This window comes from Stegostoma tigrinum, chromosome 9, assembly GCF_030684315.1.
Source record: "Stegostoma tigrinum isolate sSteTig4 chromosome 9, sSteTig4.hap1, whole genome shotgun sequence".
Lineage (NCBI taxonomy): Eukaryota > Metazoa > Chordata > Chondrichthyes > Orectolobiformes > Stegostomatidae > Stegostoma > Stegostoma tigrinum.
The window spans coordinates 89459342-89477989 of record NC_081362.1 but is presented as its reverse complement, the minus strand read 5'-3'; the positions used below and the strand labels follow the sequence as shown (position 1 = coordinate 89477989).

General features: G+C 39.6%; 1 protein-coding gene across 2 annotated transcripts in view; it reads left to right on the top strand.

Moving 5' to 3' along the window:
* Positions 1 to 18648, top strand: part of LOC125455198 (nuclear receptor-binding protein) — a 97937-nt gene that overhangs the window by 27796 nt on the left and 51493 nt on the right. For both annotated transcript variants that reach the window (XM_059648741.1, XM_059648740.1), the window contains exons 2-6: positions 1610 to 1732; positions 2239 to 2340; positions 2764 to 2853; positions 5721 to 5761; positions 7078 to 7172. In XM_059648741.1, the coding sequence (XP_059504724.1) occupies positions 1610 to 1732; positions 2239 to 2340; positions 2764 to 2853; positions 5721 to 5761; positions 7078 to 7172 (451 nt within the window). The remainder of the gene's footprint in view (positions 1 to 1609; positions 1733 to 2238; positions 2341 to 2763; positions 2854 to 5720; positions 5762 to 7077; positions 7173 to 18648) is intronic.

Genomic DNA, 18648 nt, shown 5'->3' with positions numbered 1-18648 from the left:
TCCTCCTCATTAATGGCTTCTTACATAAGTAATGAAGCACACTATTTGTTTGCTATTAAATATGCATACATCCATACGATTATCACTGCACAAAGAATTGTCATTGCATTTCTGATCTTGGGTATGACGATTTGTTTTACCCATTCATACTGCAATAATGGAAGTTAGGTCATTCTTGTATCATAAATAATTTCTGTTAAAGGTAGTTAATTACCCTTAAAACTGTTAGTTAAACTTGATGCCCCTCTGACATCACTTGTCTGTCCTCTTCCCCTCTCTTATATTGTGTCTTGCTGCCTGTAGCTGCTCTCTTGTTTTCTCTTCGAAATCCTGTGATTAACTTATTGGAATGTTTCTGGAATATAGAATCATAGAATCCCTACTGTGTGGAAGCAGGCCATTTGGCCCACTGAGTCTACAACAACCCTCCAAAGAGCATCCCACCCAGATCCAACTCCCTACCCTATCCCTGTAGCCTGCATTTCCCATGGATAGACTACTTAGCCAGCACGTCCGTAGACCCGATGGCCAATCCACCTAAATTGCACATCTTTGGACTATGGGAGGAAACCAGAACATCTGAAGGAATCCCACATAGACATAAGGAGAATGTGCAAATGCCACCCACAGACCCCCAAAGGTGGAATCAAATTCCAGTCCCCTGGCATTATAAAGCAACATTGCTGACCCCCACTGAGCCACAATGCTGCCCTTTTCTTCAAAACCCTTCACTTCAATACCCATCTTCCTGGTGGTGTGAATTACAAGATACCTGCATTCAGGTAGAAAAGGTGAAGTTATCTTAGAAACTGTTTCTCAGCTTGGCAGTAAATGGACAATTTCGTGCACAACAGCTTACAACCTGACATTCTTAGCATTTTATTTGGGTTCCTTAGGGTGTCAGTCTAACCCCTGTTGGAATGAAGATTGCTATCATTATCTCCCAAGTGTGAACACCTTACACCGCTTGCCCAGCACAGTGGATCCCCTTTAATCTGTGGCAATTAAGCTAATATGGTTGCTTTTGAATAGGTCATTTTACCTTGACACTAAGTAGCCATCTTTTAAACCTCATGACAACAATGCAAGAGAAAAGTCCACTGATATATTTTTGAGATTTTTGAAGAAATTAAATGTATTGAGGAAACTTTTTTGTCAACCAATGATCACCATTGGTGCATTTCTTTTCTGTCAGATCCTGAGATTATTTCTTTGCTCAGAAAAAGAATGAAAATACTCAACAAAAATTGCAAACCCATTCTTCTATATCAGTATTGAAAAAATTCAAAGGAAAAATATGCCCTATGCTGCTGCAACTCGAAATTTCACAGATGTTTATGTGCCGAGGATTAGGCTAAACTGTACTGAACTATCTAGGCAAATTAGGCACTCATTTTTGAAGCCTCATCTGAAGGGCATTAAAAAGTACGCAGGACCCTCAAAACTGATGTGTCTAGATTCTGCATTGGCGTCTTAATTTGGGTTGAAACTCTTAGCTGCATCTGAGTTCAGAGTTTCACTAATTGATTCAAGCATAATACCAAACTTATAAAGCTTTTCAAAGCAAATTACATTGATTTTAATTTAATATCCTTTTTTTAAATTATAGGTGAATCAACGCAATGTTCCTGGGATTGACAGTGCATACCTGGCAATGGACACAGAGGAGGGAGTGGAAGTTGTGTGGAATGAAGTCCAGTTTTCGGAAAGAAAAAATTTTAAACTGCAAGAGGTGAAGATAAAACTCGAAAATATTATAGCGATTATTCCTGCCTTTATTAACTCTATATTCAGTCCTCCTTATCCACTGATATGCTACTTGTGAATCCCCATACTCAAGAAGTTGGTCACAGACCGCATCTCTCTGTCTCTCTTTTTTCCTATTATCTGCAATGGTTTATCTTGGGCAATCAATTTGTGTGGTCCTTCACAGTATGGAGGAGTGATAACGGCATTTATTGTTGTCCAGTTTATTGTTATCCATGGCAAGTAATGCCCTAAACCTGGTGGGTAATGAGGACTGTGTGATGGCAGTTTTTGATGTTAAGATGGTTACAAGGATTTTTAATTCTTTAAAAAATTTTAGAGTCCAGGCGTTGAATGATTTTTAAATGGGATGCCCAAGCAGTTTCAACTAGACCTTTCCTTTCCACTCTCCTTTTCAATTCTGAAAAATGTGGTAAAGTTAAAAAGAATCAAATTCATCACCATTCTGATGAGTGTGCTCTTGTTCCATAGGATAAGGTTAAGGCTGTCTTTGACAATCTCATCCAGCTGGAGCACCTGAACATTGTGAAATTTCACAAGTATTGGGCAGATGTGAAAGAAAATAAAGCTAGGGTAAGCTTTCTTGATGCTCATTAGCGTTCCTGTTACTTTAACGAACAATTGTTTTCCAGTATCTACTATGAAATTTTAAAATTGTTAAATGAGCTTGTGACTGAACAACCTTTGTCTGAATTTATTTTTGTCCTTGGTGTGCAAATATTTTCTGTGATAAAGAAATGTTTAATACTTTCAAACATGACACATTATGGTTCATGTTGAAAAAAAATTAAGAATCTAATAGAAAAGTACTCAGGCCATGAAATATTAAGGAAAATTAAGCCAGCTTAATTAGCATGTATTGCAGAGAAAAGAGTTTTATTGTTTCAGATTTGGAGAACAAAAGGTAAATGATGAGAATTAAGTTTTGTTCACACATTTGCTAAATATATTTGGAGTCGCTGCAAGGGTTATTGATGTAAGTTTATGTTCCCGCAGGTTATATTTATAACAGAATACATGTCATCAGGAAGCTTGAAACAGTTTTTGAAGAAAACCAAGAAAAACCACAAAACTATGAATGAAAAGGTTGGTTGCAGATTAATTTACAAACATTTGGAGTGGCTTGCCAGTATTTTTATACTACTTGGCAGGGTATATTCATGAGCTACTGTTGGAAGATTCGGTGGTGCTTTTGGCCATCTGGGCAGCATGCAAAGTTGACGTCTGAAGGCAGTCTTATTTGAGGTGTACATGTGCTTAATTAGCCCCAAAATGTGGCTAACCACAACATAGTATGAGGTGCACCTCTCCACCTTCCACTCCGTTCATATGCTGGTATTCACTTGGGTGCACTTTGAAGGTACTATTAGTATCTTAGCCAGGTCATTTTGCGCAAAGTTTGCCTTTCCACGGTGGACACACCAGGAAATAAGATATAGGAATGGAGAAGGAAAGCACTCAAAATAATTTTGATTTGCTGGTGTATTGGATATTTTAATTCCCAGCAGACCATGGCTTAAGTTGTTTTCAAAGTGAGATTCCAATTTATGTGGACATATCATTTCTTTGACAGAAGACCTGTCTAGCTGAAATAGAGAAGGTCGCAACTCCAAATATTCTTCTTGGATAGAAGTGAGTGCAATGGTGTATCAAGCTAGTTTGAGGTTTAAACTCTGTTCAGTAGCGTTGTTGTGGAGGGGGCATGTACCCACAACCTCAATCAGATGTAGAAGAACCACAAAAAAGCCATAGGTTTAAGTTTATTGGAGAATATTTCCTGCCTTCATTATGAGACATGAAGTATGTTTCAATTACAGGTAAAATTGTAGATACAGAAAGTGGTGAAGTGAAGATGGAGAATTGGGATGCTTCACTCCTAGTAGACTTAGCATAATGAGCAGGTGTCTTTGACTCCAATATGTTATTTCCCTGTGAATTTCTTTTATTCATTTATGTAGGCTTTGCTGGCCAGGCCAGTATTTATTGCCTGTCCCTAATTACCCAGTTGAGAGTCAGCCACATTGCTGTCGGTCTGGAGTCACATGTAGGCCACGCTGGGTAAGGATGGCAGATTTCCTTCCTTAAAGAACATTAGTGAGCCAGTTGACAATTAGCAACAGTTTCACGGTAATCATTAGACTCTTAATCCCAGATTTTTATTGAATTCAGATTCTTCATTTGCCATGGCAGAATTTGAAATCGGGTACCCAGAACATCGGCCGTGTCTATGGATTAATAGCCTGGTGATAATACCACTAGGCCGTGGCCCCAGTAGCTGTGTATGTGTCATTTAAGGCTGGGTTTTGGTCCTAGTATGTAAGGAATATTCACAATAAAATAATCTCTCTTCAAAATGATTATCCTGTCATTTGTCTACATTGTGAAGTTAGCTTTTACAGTCATATGGCATGGAAACAGATCCTTCGGTCCAACTAGTCCACGCTGAACAGGTTCCTGAACCAAACTAGCCCTCCTTGCCTGTGTTTGGCCCATACCCCTCTAAACCTTTCCTATTCACATACTTATCCAAATGTCTTTTTAATGTTGGGACTGTACCTGCATCCACCATTTCCTCTGGCAGTTCATTCCACATACAAACCATTCTGTGCTTTTAAGGAAAAAAAGGAGCTGCTCACATTCTTCTGGAAGTTTTCTCCTCTAACTTCAAAGGTTTGCCCCCTCGTTTTGAACTCTGACACCTTAGGGAACAGACCCCTACTATTCACCTTATCTGTGCCCCTCATGATTTTATAAGAGATTCTACAAGGTCACCCCTCAACTTCGTATGCTCAAGTGAAAGCAGTCCCAGCCTACCTTTATAACTAGAATCTTCCATTCCAAGCAACATCCTGGTAAATCGTTTCTGAACCCTCTCCAATTTAATAATGTCCTTCCTGTAGCAGGGCAACCAGAACTGTACACAGTAGTCCGGAAGAAGCCTCACTAACATCCACAAGATGATGCCCATAGTCAAAGGTCTGAGTAGTGAAGGCAAGCATGCTAAACACCCTCTTAACCCCCCTGTTTATCTGTGATACAAATTTCAAAGATCTATGTATCTGAAACCCTTGGTTTCTCAGTTCTACAACACACTTTCCAGGGCCCTGCCATTAGTTGGGTAAATCCCTGGCCTTGTTTGTTTTCCCAAAATGCAATACCTCACATTTATCTAAATTAAACTCCATCTGGCACTCCTCAGCCCATTGTCTCAGTTGTTCAATATCTCCTTGTAATCTTAGATAACCTTTTTCTCTATCCACAATACCAGCAATTTTGGAGTCATCTGCAGACTTACTAACCATGCCTCCTAAATTCTCATCCAAGTCAGTTATATAAATGATAGACAAAAGTGGACCTAGTACCAGTCCTGTGGAGCACTCTTGGTCACAGGCCTTGAGCCCAAACAGAATTCCTAATAATCAAAGGAACAACCATCTTGACAATAAACTATTAAAGGAATTCTATCTTATTCACGTTAGTAGTGATCTCTGAAGCAATCTGAAATAAAAATGGAAGGTGCTGGCCCAACCTAACAAGTCTGTCAATATCTGAAGGGACAAACAAAGTTAACACTGAGTGCAATTAAACTCTTCTTTGGGAAAAGAACTGAGATAGGGTGAGGTTAAGCTCATAATCAGGTTCAAGACAACCTTCAGTCACACAAGTTAGAGGAAATTGGAGGCTAACTAAGGTACAATACACAGTTCTTGCTGATTGAGTGACCAAATTCTTCAAAAATAATTGTCAATGAAATCAGCATTGCAGTGTGCGAGTAAACATGACTGTCAGCAGCCTGCATCTGGAGCTAACTTCCAATAGTTTAGCTGAGTTAAAATGAATTATTAATTCCATGATGTGGGAGTGCAGTGACTGTAAATACAAACCATATTCTTTAAACAGTTATATACACAAGTCGAATATAGTATGAAAAATATTTCTTTGTTTCTGTTTAGGCTTGGAAGAGATGGTGCACACAGATTTTGTCTGCCTTGAGGTAGGTATTCAAGAACCTGAAATGGGTCTTTCTGGTGTTACTTTTTTTCTTTCTTTACCTGGTCTTTCAGTTTATGAAGGCATTGTTACATGCTTGCCTATGGTTCCACTGATGTTTGCAATCCTTCAGTGTTACATTCTATTTATCTTTGTGCAATTTATCAGTATTGTATTTACATGTACATCATAACCAGCGATAATGAGCTGGATAAACACAGCAGGCCAAGCAGCATCAGTGGAGCAGGAAAGTTGACATTTCAGGACTAGAGTCTTCTTCAGAAATGGAGAGGGTTTCTGAAATAATAGGGAGAGAGGGGGAGAGGATAGAACATGGTAAAGGAGAAGATAGTTGGAGAGGAGACAGACAGATCAAAGAGGCGGGGATGGAGCCAGTAAAGGTGAGTGTAGGTGGGGAGTTAGGGAGGGGATAGGTCAGTCTGGGGAGGACAGACAGGTCAAGGGGGCGGGATGAGGCTAGTAAGTCGGAGTTGGGCGTAGGGCTTGAGGTGGGAGGATGGTATAGGTGGAAGAAGGACAGGCTCACGAGGCAGGGACAAGCTGGGCTGGTTCTGGGATGTGGTTGGGGGAGGGGGGATTTTGAAGCTTGTGAAGTCCACATTGATACCAGTGGGCTGCAGGGTTCCCAAGCGGAATATGAGTTGCTGTTCCTGCAACTTCGGGTGGCATTGTTGTGGCACTGCAGGAGACCCAGGATGGACATGTCGTCTGCAGAATGGGAGGGGAAGTTGCAATGGCTTGCGACTGGGCCGGTGCAGTTGTTTAGTGCACACTGAAGGTAGGTGTTCCAGAAAGCAGTCCCCAAGCCTCCACTTGGTGTTCCCAATGTAGAGGAGGCCACAACAGGAACAGCGGGTACAGTATACCACATTAGCAGATGTGCAGTGAACATCTGCTTGATTGGAAGATCTTGGGTCTTGGGATGGGGGTGAGGGGGTAGGTGTAGGAGCAGGTGTAGCACTTCCTGCGGTTATAGGGAAAAGTGCCAGGTGTGGCGTGGACAAGGGAGTGATAGAGTGGTCCCTCCGGAAAGCAGGTAAGGGTGGGGAGGGGACAATTAACTTCGGTGGGGTCAGATTGCAGATGGCAGAGGTGTCGGAGGATGATGCGTTGGATCCGGAGGTTAGTGGGGTGGTACCCGAGGACGAGGGGGATTCTGGTTTCGTTGTTTTGTGGGGAGGGAGTGTGGGGGATGAGTTGTGGGAAATGCTCAGTAAAACTTTAATTTAGTAAAATTCTCTGCATGTTTGAAGTAACTGCCAGTTTGCTTAGTTTATTGAATACTGTTTTATGTACCAGCTACCTCCACTCTTGTGATCCTCCAATAATCCATGGAAACCTGACTTGTGACACCATATTCATCCAGCATAATGGTCTCATAAAAATTGGATCTGGTAAGTATAAAAAAATCAACTTATTGAAATATGTTGAGCATGTGTAGCAAAATAAAAGTTTATTAAGAACCTGAAATTGAAAGTTTTTGAGAAGATGTGTAGCTTAGGTTGTGGATGAGGTTGTTGACTTGCTCACCAAGCCGGTATGTTTGATTGCAGATGTTTTGTCACCCTGCTAGGTAACACCATCAGTGTGCCTCCGGTGAAGTGTTGATGTTCTGTCCTGTTTGTTATTTGTATGCCTGAGTTTGCTGGGGCATTTGGCGTTACTTCCAGTTCTGTGTTTCAGTGAACTGGACCTGATATACAAAACAATGTGTTTGTTGATGGAGTTCCGGCTGGAATGCCAGGTCTCCAGGAATTCCCTGTCATTTCTTTGTTTGGCTTGTGCTTTTTTGGATGCGTTGTCCCAGTCGAATGCATGCCCTCCTTCACCCATTGTGTACTGAGACCAGTAAGAATTGGTTGTGTCTTTTGGTTGCTAGTTGGTGTTTGTATATCATTTAATGTCAGGTTTACAAGTTTGGCCTATGTAATGTTTCCTTGCATGGTATTTTTTACATTACATTTAATTTTATTGTTTTGTGTATGGGATCCTTTATGTTCGTCAGGAGCTGCCGTAGGGTTGTTGTCGGTTTACGGGCTACCCTGATACCTGTGAGCCTGAGTAGTCTTGAATTCTGATGTATGGTAGGTGACTCGTGTGGCTGGCTGTGTTGTGTTTTCTTGTGGTCTGCCCTGGACATAATGGCGGATTGTGCTTTTTAGGTATCCAGTCCTTTTAAAACGTCTGTATAAGTGCTCCTGTTTTGCCTTGCACAGTTCTGGGTTGCTCTAGTGTGTTGTGACATTGAGTAATGTTCCTGATGCAGCTCTGTTTATTGGTGTTGGGGTGGTTGCTGGTGTTATTTAAGTATGGGTCATCTTTCTGCATGCACTGGTGTGGAGTTCCCTGTTGTTCTTGTATGCCACCATTATGTCTAGGAAGGGTAGTCAGTTCTTGCTCTCTTTTTGTGAATTTTATTCTGGTGAGAATGTCGTTTGTGTCAGGCAGGTTTCTGTTTGATAATCACGAAAGTGTCATCTGCATAGCAGACCCAGAGTTTGGTTAGATAGTGGGGAGCACTGTCTATTCTAATCTTTGCATTACTGCTTTTGCTATCACTCCTGATATCAGGGATCCCATTGGTGTTCCTTTGATTTGACTGAATATGTGGTCGTTGAAGATGGAGTGGGTTGTGAGGCACTGTGGGAGTTTCAGGGTACTGTCCTTGTTCATGCTGTTGGTGTCATGGGGTGTCTGCCTTCTTGATTTGTCCAGCAGTGTGCCAATTGTCTTTTTGACTAAGTTGATGTTTACAAATGGTGCTTTTTTGTAAATGGTGCTGTTACATCGAAGGATATCATTATCTTGTCCTATTCTGGTTTCTTGATGATAAGGAATTCTTGGGAGGAGTAGATAGAGTGGATACCAAATATTTCAATTTCCTGTGTAATTCTTTGGCTAGCCTATATGTTGGCATACCTGGTAGAAGACAGTAGGTCTGAGGGGGATCCCTGGCTTGTGTACTTTAGGGAGCCCATAGAAATGTGTTTTTTTTTTAAATTTGGTAGTTTGTCTTGTTGATTATTCAAATGAGCCGTAACACACTGCAGTAACCCAGAACTGCTCAAAGCAGAACAGGAACAATTATGTGGAGTTTTTAAAAGGAATGCATGCCCAAACAGTACAATCCGCCAACACCTCTATGACAGACCATGGCAAAAAGACACAACATGGCCAGATGCAGTCTTCCTACCATACATCAGAGACATATCAGAGATCACCATGAGACTACTCAGGCCCCTAGATATCAGGGTACCCATAAACCAACAACCACCCCACAACAGCTACTGATGAATGTAAAGTATCCCATGCCCACAACCAATAAAATTTAATGTAATATGCAAAATACCATGCTAGAACTGTAAGAAACATTATGTAGACCAGTTTAGAAGAAAACCTGACAATAAGGATACACAAACACCAACTAGCCACAAAAGACACGACCAGTTCTTACAAAGAAGTACACAAATTTGACTAGGACAACACATCCATAATAGCACAAGCCAAACACAGACATGCCAGTGAATTCCTGGAGGCCTGGTATTCCAACCAGAACTTCATCAACAAACACATTGACTGGACCCAATGTACAAACCACTGAAAAACAGAACCTGAAATGATGCCAACTATCCCAGCAAACTGAGACACATAAATAACAAGTGGAACAGAACACCAGCGCTTCACTGGAAGCGCGCTAACATTGTTACCTAGCAGGGTGACGAAATGTCTGCAGTCAAACATACCGTCTCAACAAGCAAGTCCACAACCTCAACCTGAAATTGATTTGGCCCATCTGGCTTTTTTTTAAACTGAAGTTTACAGATCAGTATATTTGAATTTAATTTTTCATTGCAGCATTGTTTATCAGCTATCAAAGCTGTTTTTCATGAGTGTCACTGAACACTGCAATTGTGCAGCAAAAGAATGAGCATGTCACAGGTACGCTAATAAGTAATAGTACTTAGCCACTTCATATTTTGAGCATTATTTAAAGGATGGACAATCCGATGGCTACTTTTGCTGCTTCTAACTTCAATGTTGTATACCAGAAATTTACATGGGCGCCTTCAAAGTTTGAGAATATTGTCAGAGGCCATTTTGTGTGAGCCAAATCAATGTCAGTAGGTTATTTCACTTTAGCAAAGAGAGGAGATTATGAAGTGTTCATTCCTGCTTCAACTTGATCATGACACTTTGTGCTACCTTCTTTGCTCAGTTAACTGAGCACAAACCTGGAGTGGAACTGAAGATCTTTGGTCTGTGTGGCTGTGTGTACCTCATCTGCTCAGAGAACATGCTAATTTGAATCTACTTGCAAGGCTGTAGTATATATTTTAGGCATCTGTGTTTCTTTCTTGAGCTTTATTCTGGTTACTTAAAACTTGATGCGAGTTTTTTTTTCCCCTCTTCCTGCCTCTACCGAACGTCTCTCAAAATAATGTCTGTTTCTTAACTTTTGCACAGCAGTTGTTTTAAATGAAGATTGAAAGTTATCTGAAATTCAAATTTTTTTGCATAATTTATGTCACTTTACACGGTGGTAAGCCATGTGCTTGGAAGAGACCAGAAGAGAAGGAAAACTGAACTGGTTTATAATGGAGAGTGGGTACTTGTAGCAAAACTCATGGTATGACTAATTTGGGTTAATTTTGAAATGACCTTTGTGAGGTTAATTACTGATTTTTTTTGCTATATTTTATATGTACAGTTCAATCAGGACATCATTATAATAGGAGTGAGTGAAAATGGTGCATTGTATTTTATGCATGGCTCAATTATGCATTTGTGCATGTTCCTTCAGATTGCCATAGGCCTTGAGGGAAAATCATAACAATATTCTCCATTTTAGACTTCAAAGTTAGTAATGCAAACAATTTTTATGGCCCAGCTTATGTTTTAAACTGCAGCTTTGGCCAGTTGCTCAATGTTTTCTCCTCGGTAACTGTAGTGTAGGCTTTCAATCTGTGTAGCTTGTTTTGTTGACTGAAGTGTTCGGCTCGGACTGCAGGGTCTGTTTCTGTGCTGTATGACTCTAAGCTCAATGCCATGTACTTCTTTGTGTAATACATAGTTTTACAAACTTTTTTTCCCATTGTAATTTCACTTTCTTGTGTAAAATAGAGTCTAAATGTTAACCATTTAAATATTTAGGAATGGTCAGATGGCAACCTAAGACCGTTTACCTTGTTTTTGCTCCAAAAAATTCCATTCGTTGAGGATTAAAAATATAATCAAGTGCTTAAATAACTGCTTATTTGTTGAACAGAAAGCAACTACTTGAGCATCTCTAGGATCTGTTACTGTTACACTTAGCAAGCAGAGATACCTACATGAGCAAGTGCTTTTGTTACTAAAAGATCATCTATTGCTGGTCTTCACCAAGTCTTGACTTCTGTATTCAGCAGACATGTAAATTGCTGTAGTTGATGCATCCAGAGGCTTATTGCATGACACAGGAACTAGGAATAGGAGTAGACCATTCAGATAGCTCACAGCTGTTATTTTTTCATGCCATTTTAGCATAATATCCCTCAATATCATTTTTATATTGGGAAATCTGTCAAATTGTCTCAATTTTGCTGATTTGCATTGCCGCACCCCTGTTGGTGACAGGATTTGAAGGTCACCACCCTCTGAGTGAGGAAAGAGCACTTTACCTCAGTCCTAATTGGTCCACCCCTTCTTTTGACAATGTCCTCTGATTCCAGGCATTTCAGTCATGGGAGACATCCTTCTTGTACCTACCCCTTGAGGCCTGTAAGAAGTTGGGTATGCTTCACTAAGATCATGGCTAATTCTTATAAATTCTTGAGAATGTAGCCCTAGTCTTCTCTGTCTCTCAAGGACAATCCTGTCATGTTGCTGAGCCATTGTGACACTCTGTGTGGCAAAAATATTCTTTCTTGACGAAGGAGACAAACTATAGGCAGTACTTCAGGTGCAGTCTCTCAAAAGCTTTATACGTTTGCAGCAAAACATTATTCCTACACTCCAAGCCAGTCATGGTAATGACTAGCAATAAATTTGGCTCCCTAATTGCTTGCTGCACGTAAAGTTTATCAGGGGTATCAACACTTCCTAATTTTTCATCATTTAAGAAATTCCATTTCATTTTTGAACTGTGCATAACTTTACATTTTTCCATGATATATTCCATGTGTTATCTTCTTGTCAAATCACCTCGTCTCAACCCCCTGAAGCTACTTTGCATCCTCCTCATAATTTTCTTTCCAATCTCGTGTTGTGCCATTAGCAGACTTGGAGGTCTTTTGTGTTTGGTAAACACGTCCCAACCATTGATGTCCATTATGGACAGGTGGGACCTAAAATTGATTCTTAAGGTAACCCGCTACTTGCAGCCTGTTTTCTGCCCTCAAATCAATTTTTATTTCCTCTAGGTATATTACCCTTGCCTTGTGTGCTAAAATATTAGTTATTAATCTCGTGTGGTATATTATTGAAAGCTTTCTAAAAAAGAAATAAACTACATCCACTCGTTTTCCTTTTCTGTTTTGCTAGTTATACACTCAAATAAAAAGCTCAGCAGGTTTGTCAGTTGTGATTTCTCTTTCATGAACCCATATTGATCTTGTTAATAAGATGATTTTTTTTACACTGCCTGCACCCCAAAGCAAGTCTGCATGGTTATTGTTGGAAAGAGACTGAAATTTTTGTTGACTGTTCCTTTTGAATCCCAGTATAATTTCATCATTGTGTACCTCCAAGAAGATAAAATTGTTTCAAACAATAACTAAACATTAACCATCTTTTTCTAGGTTACAAACTTGAATGTGTGAAGCCTTTTAAATGTAGTTTTTGTTGCACCTTTTGCACCATCTTCATCATCCAAATATAACCATGGTCATTCTTGGACATTATCCTTTGAATTACCAGATCACTTGCCTTTCAAAGGAGCAGTAGAAACATGACTGTGGATTCAGTTTTTTTTTAAGTTTTCGTGTGGTGCATGCATATATGTGTTGATATAACAATGTATATTAAAGAATCTTCATTGTTTCCTTAGTTCATGGGTGCACGTTGTCATCAGACTTTAGTCTAATCAGAATGTTGGCCTCAATATGTGAGGTGGTTTTCTCACATCTGTTTCGTTGTTGCATTATTGTAACATTTATAACTGTATTAGTTAAGTCGAGAAATAATAGTTTGATAAACAGAAGATTCAATGAAATGCCTTAAATTGTAGGAAATATTGGCATTGAACAAGTATAGAATTCTATGGAAGTGATAGTAAGTACAGCGTTGATGTGAATAGCAGTAGTAGAGCTATGTTTGTCTGTTAAAATGAACAGACTGTAGGAGTGATAACCAAGTGTGGAGCTGGATGAACACAGCAGGCCAAGCAGCATCTCAAGAGCACAGAAGCTGATGTTTTGGGCCTAGACCCTTCATCACAAAAAGACTGTAGGAGTGAGTTTGTATAGCATCAATGAAATAAGAGGCTGGAGGTGAGAATTGTATGTTCAAACAAGTTCACTGTGCATAACCTTTCGGAGCCATTTTTTTCCTTAACAAGTCTTCATAGCAAATGCCACTGGCGAAATTTGCAGGTGCCCTATTGCTTTTGAATCTGTTCATTCTGATGATTGTTCAGGGTCTTTGATTGGAAAATCAGTTTTGTACCGTATGAAAATAAGAACCAGCAGCAGTAGGCCCCTTCAGCTGTAATGTCTTTCAGTAAAATCAAGGCTGATTTAATCTTGACCCTCCACCACCATATTCCATAAAGTCCTTGCAGAGAAGAATCTGTTGATCTCCGCTTTGAATATCTCAGCCTGAACTGTCCTGTGGGGTAGAGAATCCCAAAGATTATGACCCTGAAGAGAAGAAATTCTTCCTCATTTCTCTATGAAATGGGAGATCTCTAAGTTCTAAATGCTGCCTACCAGTTTTAGATTGCTGTCATAAGGAGACTTACTCTTGGTATCTCCCTGTCACATCTTTTGTTTCAATAATATTACGTCATATCCTTCTAAACTCCACCGAGTGTAAGCCCGGTGTGCTCAATCTTTCCTTCTGAGTTCTTCAGCCCTTCAGTCTAGGAATCAAATCACTGAGCCTTGTGTGAATTTCCTCAAATGCACGTACGTTCTTTTATTAAATCAAAAAAAAGTGTTATGTTGTACTATTAATGGCAGTTTCACCAATGCCCTATACACTTGCAGCAAAATTTCCCTACTTTTATTCTCCATGCCTTCTACAATAAAACCTGACATTTTATTTGCCTTCGTAATTATGACTAGTACCTCCATCTTGAATTTTGCGATTCATTTGCAAAATCTGACACATTTATGCAGTGTTTTACAGTGCTCCTCCATTTTAAAAGTAATTTGTTCTTTTATCATTTCTACCAAAGTGATCAAGCTCACATTTTCTCATGTTATTTTCATCTGCCAAATTTTTACCACTTTACCAATCTATAGCCATTCTACAGATTCTGATTTGCTTTCCATCTGACCTTCGTGTGTCACTAGCAAGTTTTCCCATAGTACTGCTGGCATTTCCAGGGATGGGCCTGGGTGGGATGATCTGATGGTTAGTGTGGACTTGTTGGGCCAAAGGGCCTGCTTCCATACTGTAGAGAATCTATGATCTAATCCAGAATGATTCAGAAGTCTCTCAAAACCAGGTGAGAGTCCAACTGGTTTATTTGAAATCACAAGCTTTCTGAGTGCTGCTCCTTCGTCAGGTGAATTGTCAGACTTCACCTGATGAACAGTACTTTGAAAGCTGTGATTTTTTAAAATAAATCTGTTGGACTGTAACCTGATGTCCTGTGACTTCTGACTTTCTTTTTATAGTAGCAGTTGTCTCGGGAAGTTTCATAACTGAGTTACTGTGGTGTGTACTGCATCAGTTTGGTTATAATGTCACATGGCCATCATTAAGCTAGATACTTTAAAACTCTAGGTTATTATTGAAGTCAATTCTTTTTCTTCATCTGTAAACAAGAGAGTTTGTAAAGGACCCGACTAACCAGTAGGCAGTCATCGTCTTGCTACGTTTACATGGAACCTGTTAAGCTTTGACAGCATTTAGCTTTGTATTCTTGCTTGCTCAGTAGCTTTTTGTTAAAGTTTTCTCACTTGCATAAAACTAGCTATAGCATTTATTTACCTTGCATTTTTATTCTCTGTCACATTTTTTTGGTATATTTAATCTGTGCCTTATTTTCAATAGCAGGCTGGAAGACAGAATAAATTAAACTGGATCGTAACATTGAGTTGCACAAATAATTTGAGTATTTGCCAAATTTCTGGAATTGAGATTTGAGTGGTGAAGTAAGATTAACATCAATTGTGCAGGGAGCAACAGGCTTGTTTGATCATAATAGGTGTTATTTCAATGGTGAATAACTGCTGCAACATTGACCCCAGGAGGTACTTGCTGACAAAACACTAAGATATCACACAGGTGCAGAGGTTAATTAGGAAGGCTGATGGAATGTTGGTCCTTTATTTCAAGGAGCACAAGAGTAAAGAAGCCTTACTACATCTGCACAAGGTGTGGGTGAGACCTCGTGTGGTGTATTTTGAGCAGTTTTGGTCCCCCTAATTTAGGAAAGATCTTCTTTCATTGGAGGCACAACAGAGAAAGCTCTCAATGATCCAGGATCTGGAGGGATTGTCTTATGAGCTAAGGTTAAAATGTATTGGGACGCTATATGCACTGGAGTTTAAAAGAATGAGAGGTGATTTCAGTGAAACATATGGGATTCTTATGGGGTTTGACAGGATAAGTGCTGAGGGAATGTTTCTCCTCTCGGGCAAGTCTAGGTCCAGAGGTCAGAGATTCAAATTGGCGCCTTAAATTTAGTCTAAGACTGAAATGAGGACGAATTTCTTCTGAACATTGAGTCTTTGGAACTCCTTACCACAGCTGTTTCAAAGGTTGTGGGGTAAACACAGGGAAATGAACTATAGGGTCAGCCTTGATTCTGTTGAATGAGAGTGAGGCTTGAGAGGCTGAATGGCCAGTCCCTTTCCCTATTTCTAATTTTCTTGTGTGGCTTTTTCTCCTCTTTTTAGAGCTGAATTCCAGAGGTAAGGTGAGAAGTGACTTTGTTTGACTGAGCCAAGCATCACGGCCCCCAGTAAAACTGAAGTTATTGGTTGATTAGGCTATGATGTCTATTGGTTGAAGACCATATCACAGAGCCATACAGCATGGAAATAGACCCTTCGGTCCAGTTCATCCGTTCCGACCAAGTTTCCCAAACTAAACTAGTCCTACTTGCCTGCAATTGGCTCATCTCCCTTGTAAACCTGTCATGTTAATGCGCCTGTCCAAGTATCTTTCAAACATAATATTATCTGCATTTACCATTTCCTCTGGCAGTTCATTTCACATCTGAGCCACCTTCTGTGGAAAAAAATTTCTCCACAAGTCCCTTTTCAAACTTGTTCCTCTCACCTTAAAAAATGCCCTCCAGTTTGAATGACCTGAACCCTAGGGAAAAGACTTAGGCTATTCACTTTATCTATAACCCTCATGATTTTATGAACCTCTATAAGGTCAGCCCTCAATTTCCTCCTCTGCAGTGAAAATAAGCCTCTCATGTTAACTCCAAATCCTTCAGTCCTGGCGATATACTGGTTCATCTTTTTCTGGTCTCTCTTCGATTTACAATGCCTTTCTTATAGTAGGGTGACCAGAACTATACAGGGTAGTCCAAAAGTGGCCTCGCCATCTTCCTATACAACCTCAACATGATGTTCCAACTCTAACAGTCAATGGTCTGAGCAGTGAAGGCAAGCGCACTAAACGCCTCTTAACCACCCTGCCTACATGTGACGCAGCTTTCAAAAAACCTATGTATGGAAAATGATGGTTTTTAAAATGTTGAGAAAGGGGGAGGAGAGCAAATGGAATAAATGGTAAGGGCAAAAGTGAAACAGGGAATTGGTGGAATCAGGATACAAGACAGTGTTCATTCAGCATGAATGTATCTGTATTTCCTTTAGCACCATTAGAACTCTGTTTGCCTTTTGCTTTGGACACCTTTACTATTTATCCCTCCCCTTTTGTCAACAGAATTGAAAAATAAACAAATTTCCAGTTTTCTTCAATTCCAAAGAAGTCGTATTGGACGCCATATCAACTTTATTGCTCTCCACAGATGCTCCCAGACCAGTTTGTTGAGCACTTTTAGTTTTCATTTGATCACCAGCATCCCCAGTACTTGGTTTTGAAATTAATAGTGTAGCTAGAGGCTGGGAAACGTGGTCATGGGTTGCTTATTTTCAGTTTCTGTCAAGCCTGTCCACCATCTATGAGGCATGATTAATGGACTATTACTCACCTGGCTGGATGAGTACAGTTTCAACAACAATGGAACTTTTAAATCATTCAGGGCAAAGCTAACTATTTTGGAAGCCTGTGCCCCAGAGTGGTGTTGAATATTTTTAAGGTGGAGGTAGACTCCCATGAGCCAAGGGAATCAAAGTTTATTAGGAGTAGATGGTAATGTTGAACTTGAAACACCAGCAGATCAGCCATGACCATGTTGAATGATAGTGCTACCTTGGACCACTTGGCATAGTTGTGCGTATTAACATTCTATTTTTCTCTTCAAGTCATAACTTTACAAGGATTAAGTAATTATTGATTTTTTTTTCCATATCTAGTCAAATCCACAGTAGAACAATTTGCTGTTTGAAGTAATTCCTTACATCAGCAAAATATATGCAAATTTATGGAGAAATGCTTCTGCTTCTGTTGTGGCTGTAGTCTTATTTCATTCTGACTAAATGAGTCAGAGTTTTCCTTGTGGTCCAAAATGATTGAATAAATAGGTTAATTGAATCATCCCCCTTTTGTGATACTGCCCATCTTCAATAGAAGACCATCTATCAACATAACAGATTAGTATCTATAAATGTGTATTTTTTTACTTTGTTGTGCTATTTCATGAATATTCACAAAAGAAGTTACCTTTCTGGCAACAGAGTTTCCATCTCTTTCGTGGAAATTCTTGCTAGTTTATTAAGCACAGATCTAAATAACGACAGGTTAGAGTCCTTTGTATTGCCAAAATGTAATTTGGAATCCATTCAGTATATTGTTTGCATTTGATTCTGCACACTTCTTTTGTTTGAAGTTTACTTAAAATAAAAACGCGTAAAGGAGACTGAATTAATGTTTTCGTTTCATTTGACCGTCTGCTAGTAGCCGGCTGGCTCTCTCTGGCTTTTATTAACTAAATGATAGCCCTCTGAATGAAGGCTACCTAGGATTTAATCATTTTCATGAATCAATTCTCTGGATGTTTTAAAGAGTCTCTCACTCAGTACAAGACAAACCAGAAGGCTATAGGAGTAATAGAACCTCTCTTGCTCTAGTTCTGATTCAATGAGTTAGTAATCCAGTCTGCAGGAACAGTGAATTGCTTTGGTTTCTGATAGTCTTGCTGCAAAATACTATTTTTGAAGACTTGTGTTTAAAAGTTGAAATCCTTTTATTAAAGAGCTGTTAAAGCCTGTTTGTTGTTGGATTCTTGATTTAGAAGTTGTATGCAGAATTTTGTAATTGACTGTTTGGCTGCGATGGGAAAAACCTGTTCCAACTTTGATAGTGATTATAGCCAAATATTCCCATTATTCCTAGAATGTGGCAATTTTTCAATGCTGTAAACCAGCACATATTTACAAGGTGATGCAGCTTAAGTCGATAGTTAATTATAGCTGGCTGTTTGACAAATTGTACTATTGTTGGATTGCAAGTTACCCATGTTTTTATTGTGTGTGAAAGACACTGGAGCAGTATTCCATCTTGGTGTTTTTTAAATGATGTACCCAGTTTTGAGTCCAGATTTGAGAGCTTCGATACATGAGCTGGAGAATAAAATCTTCC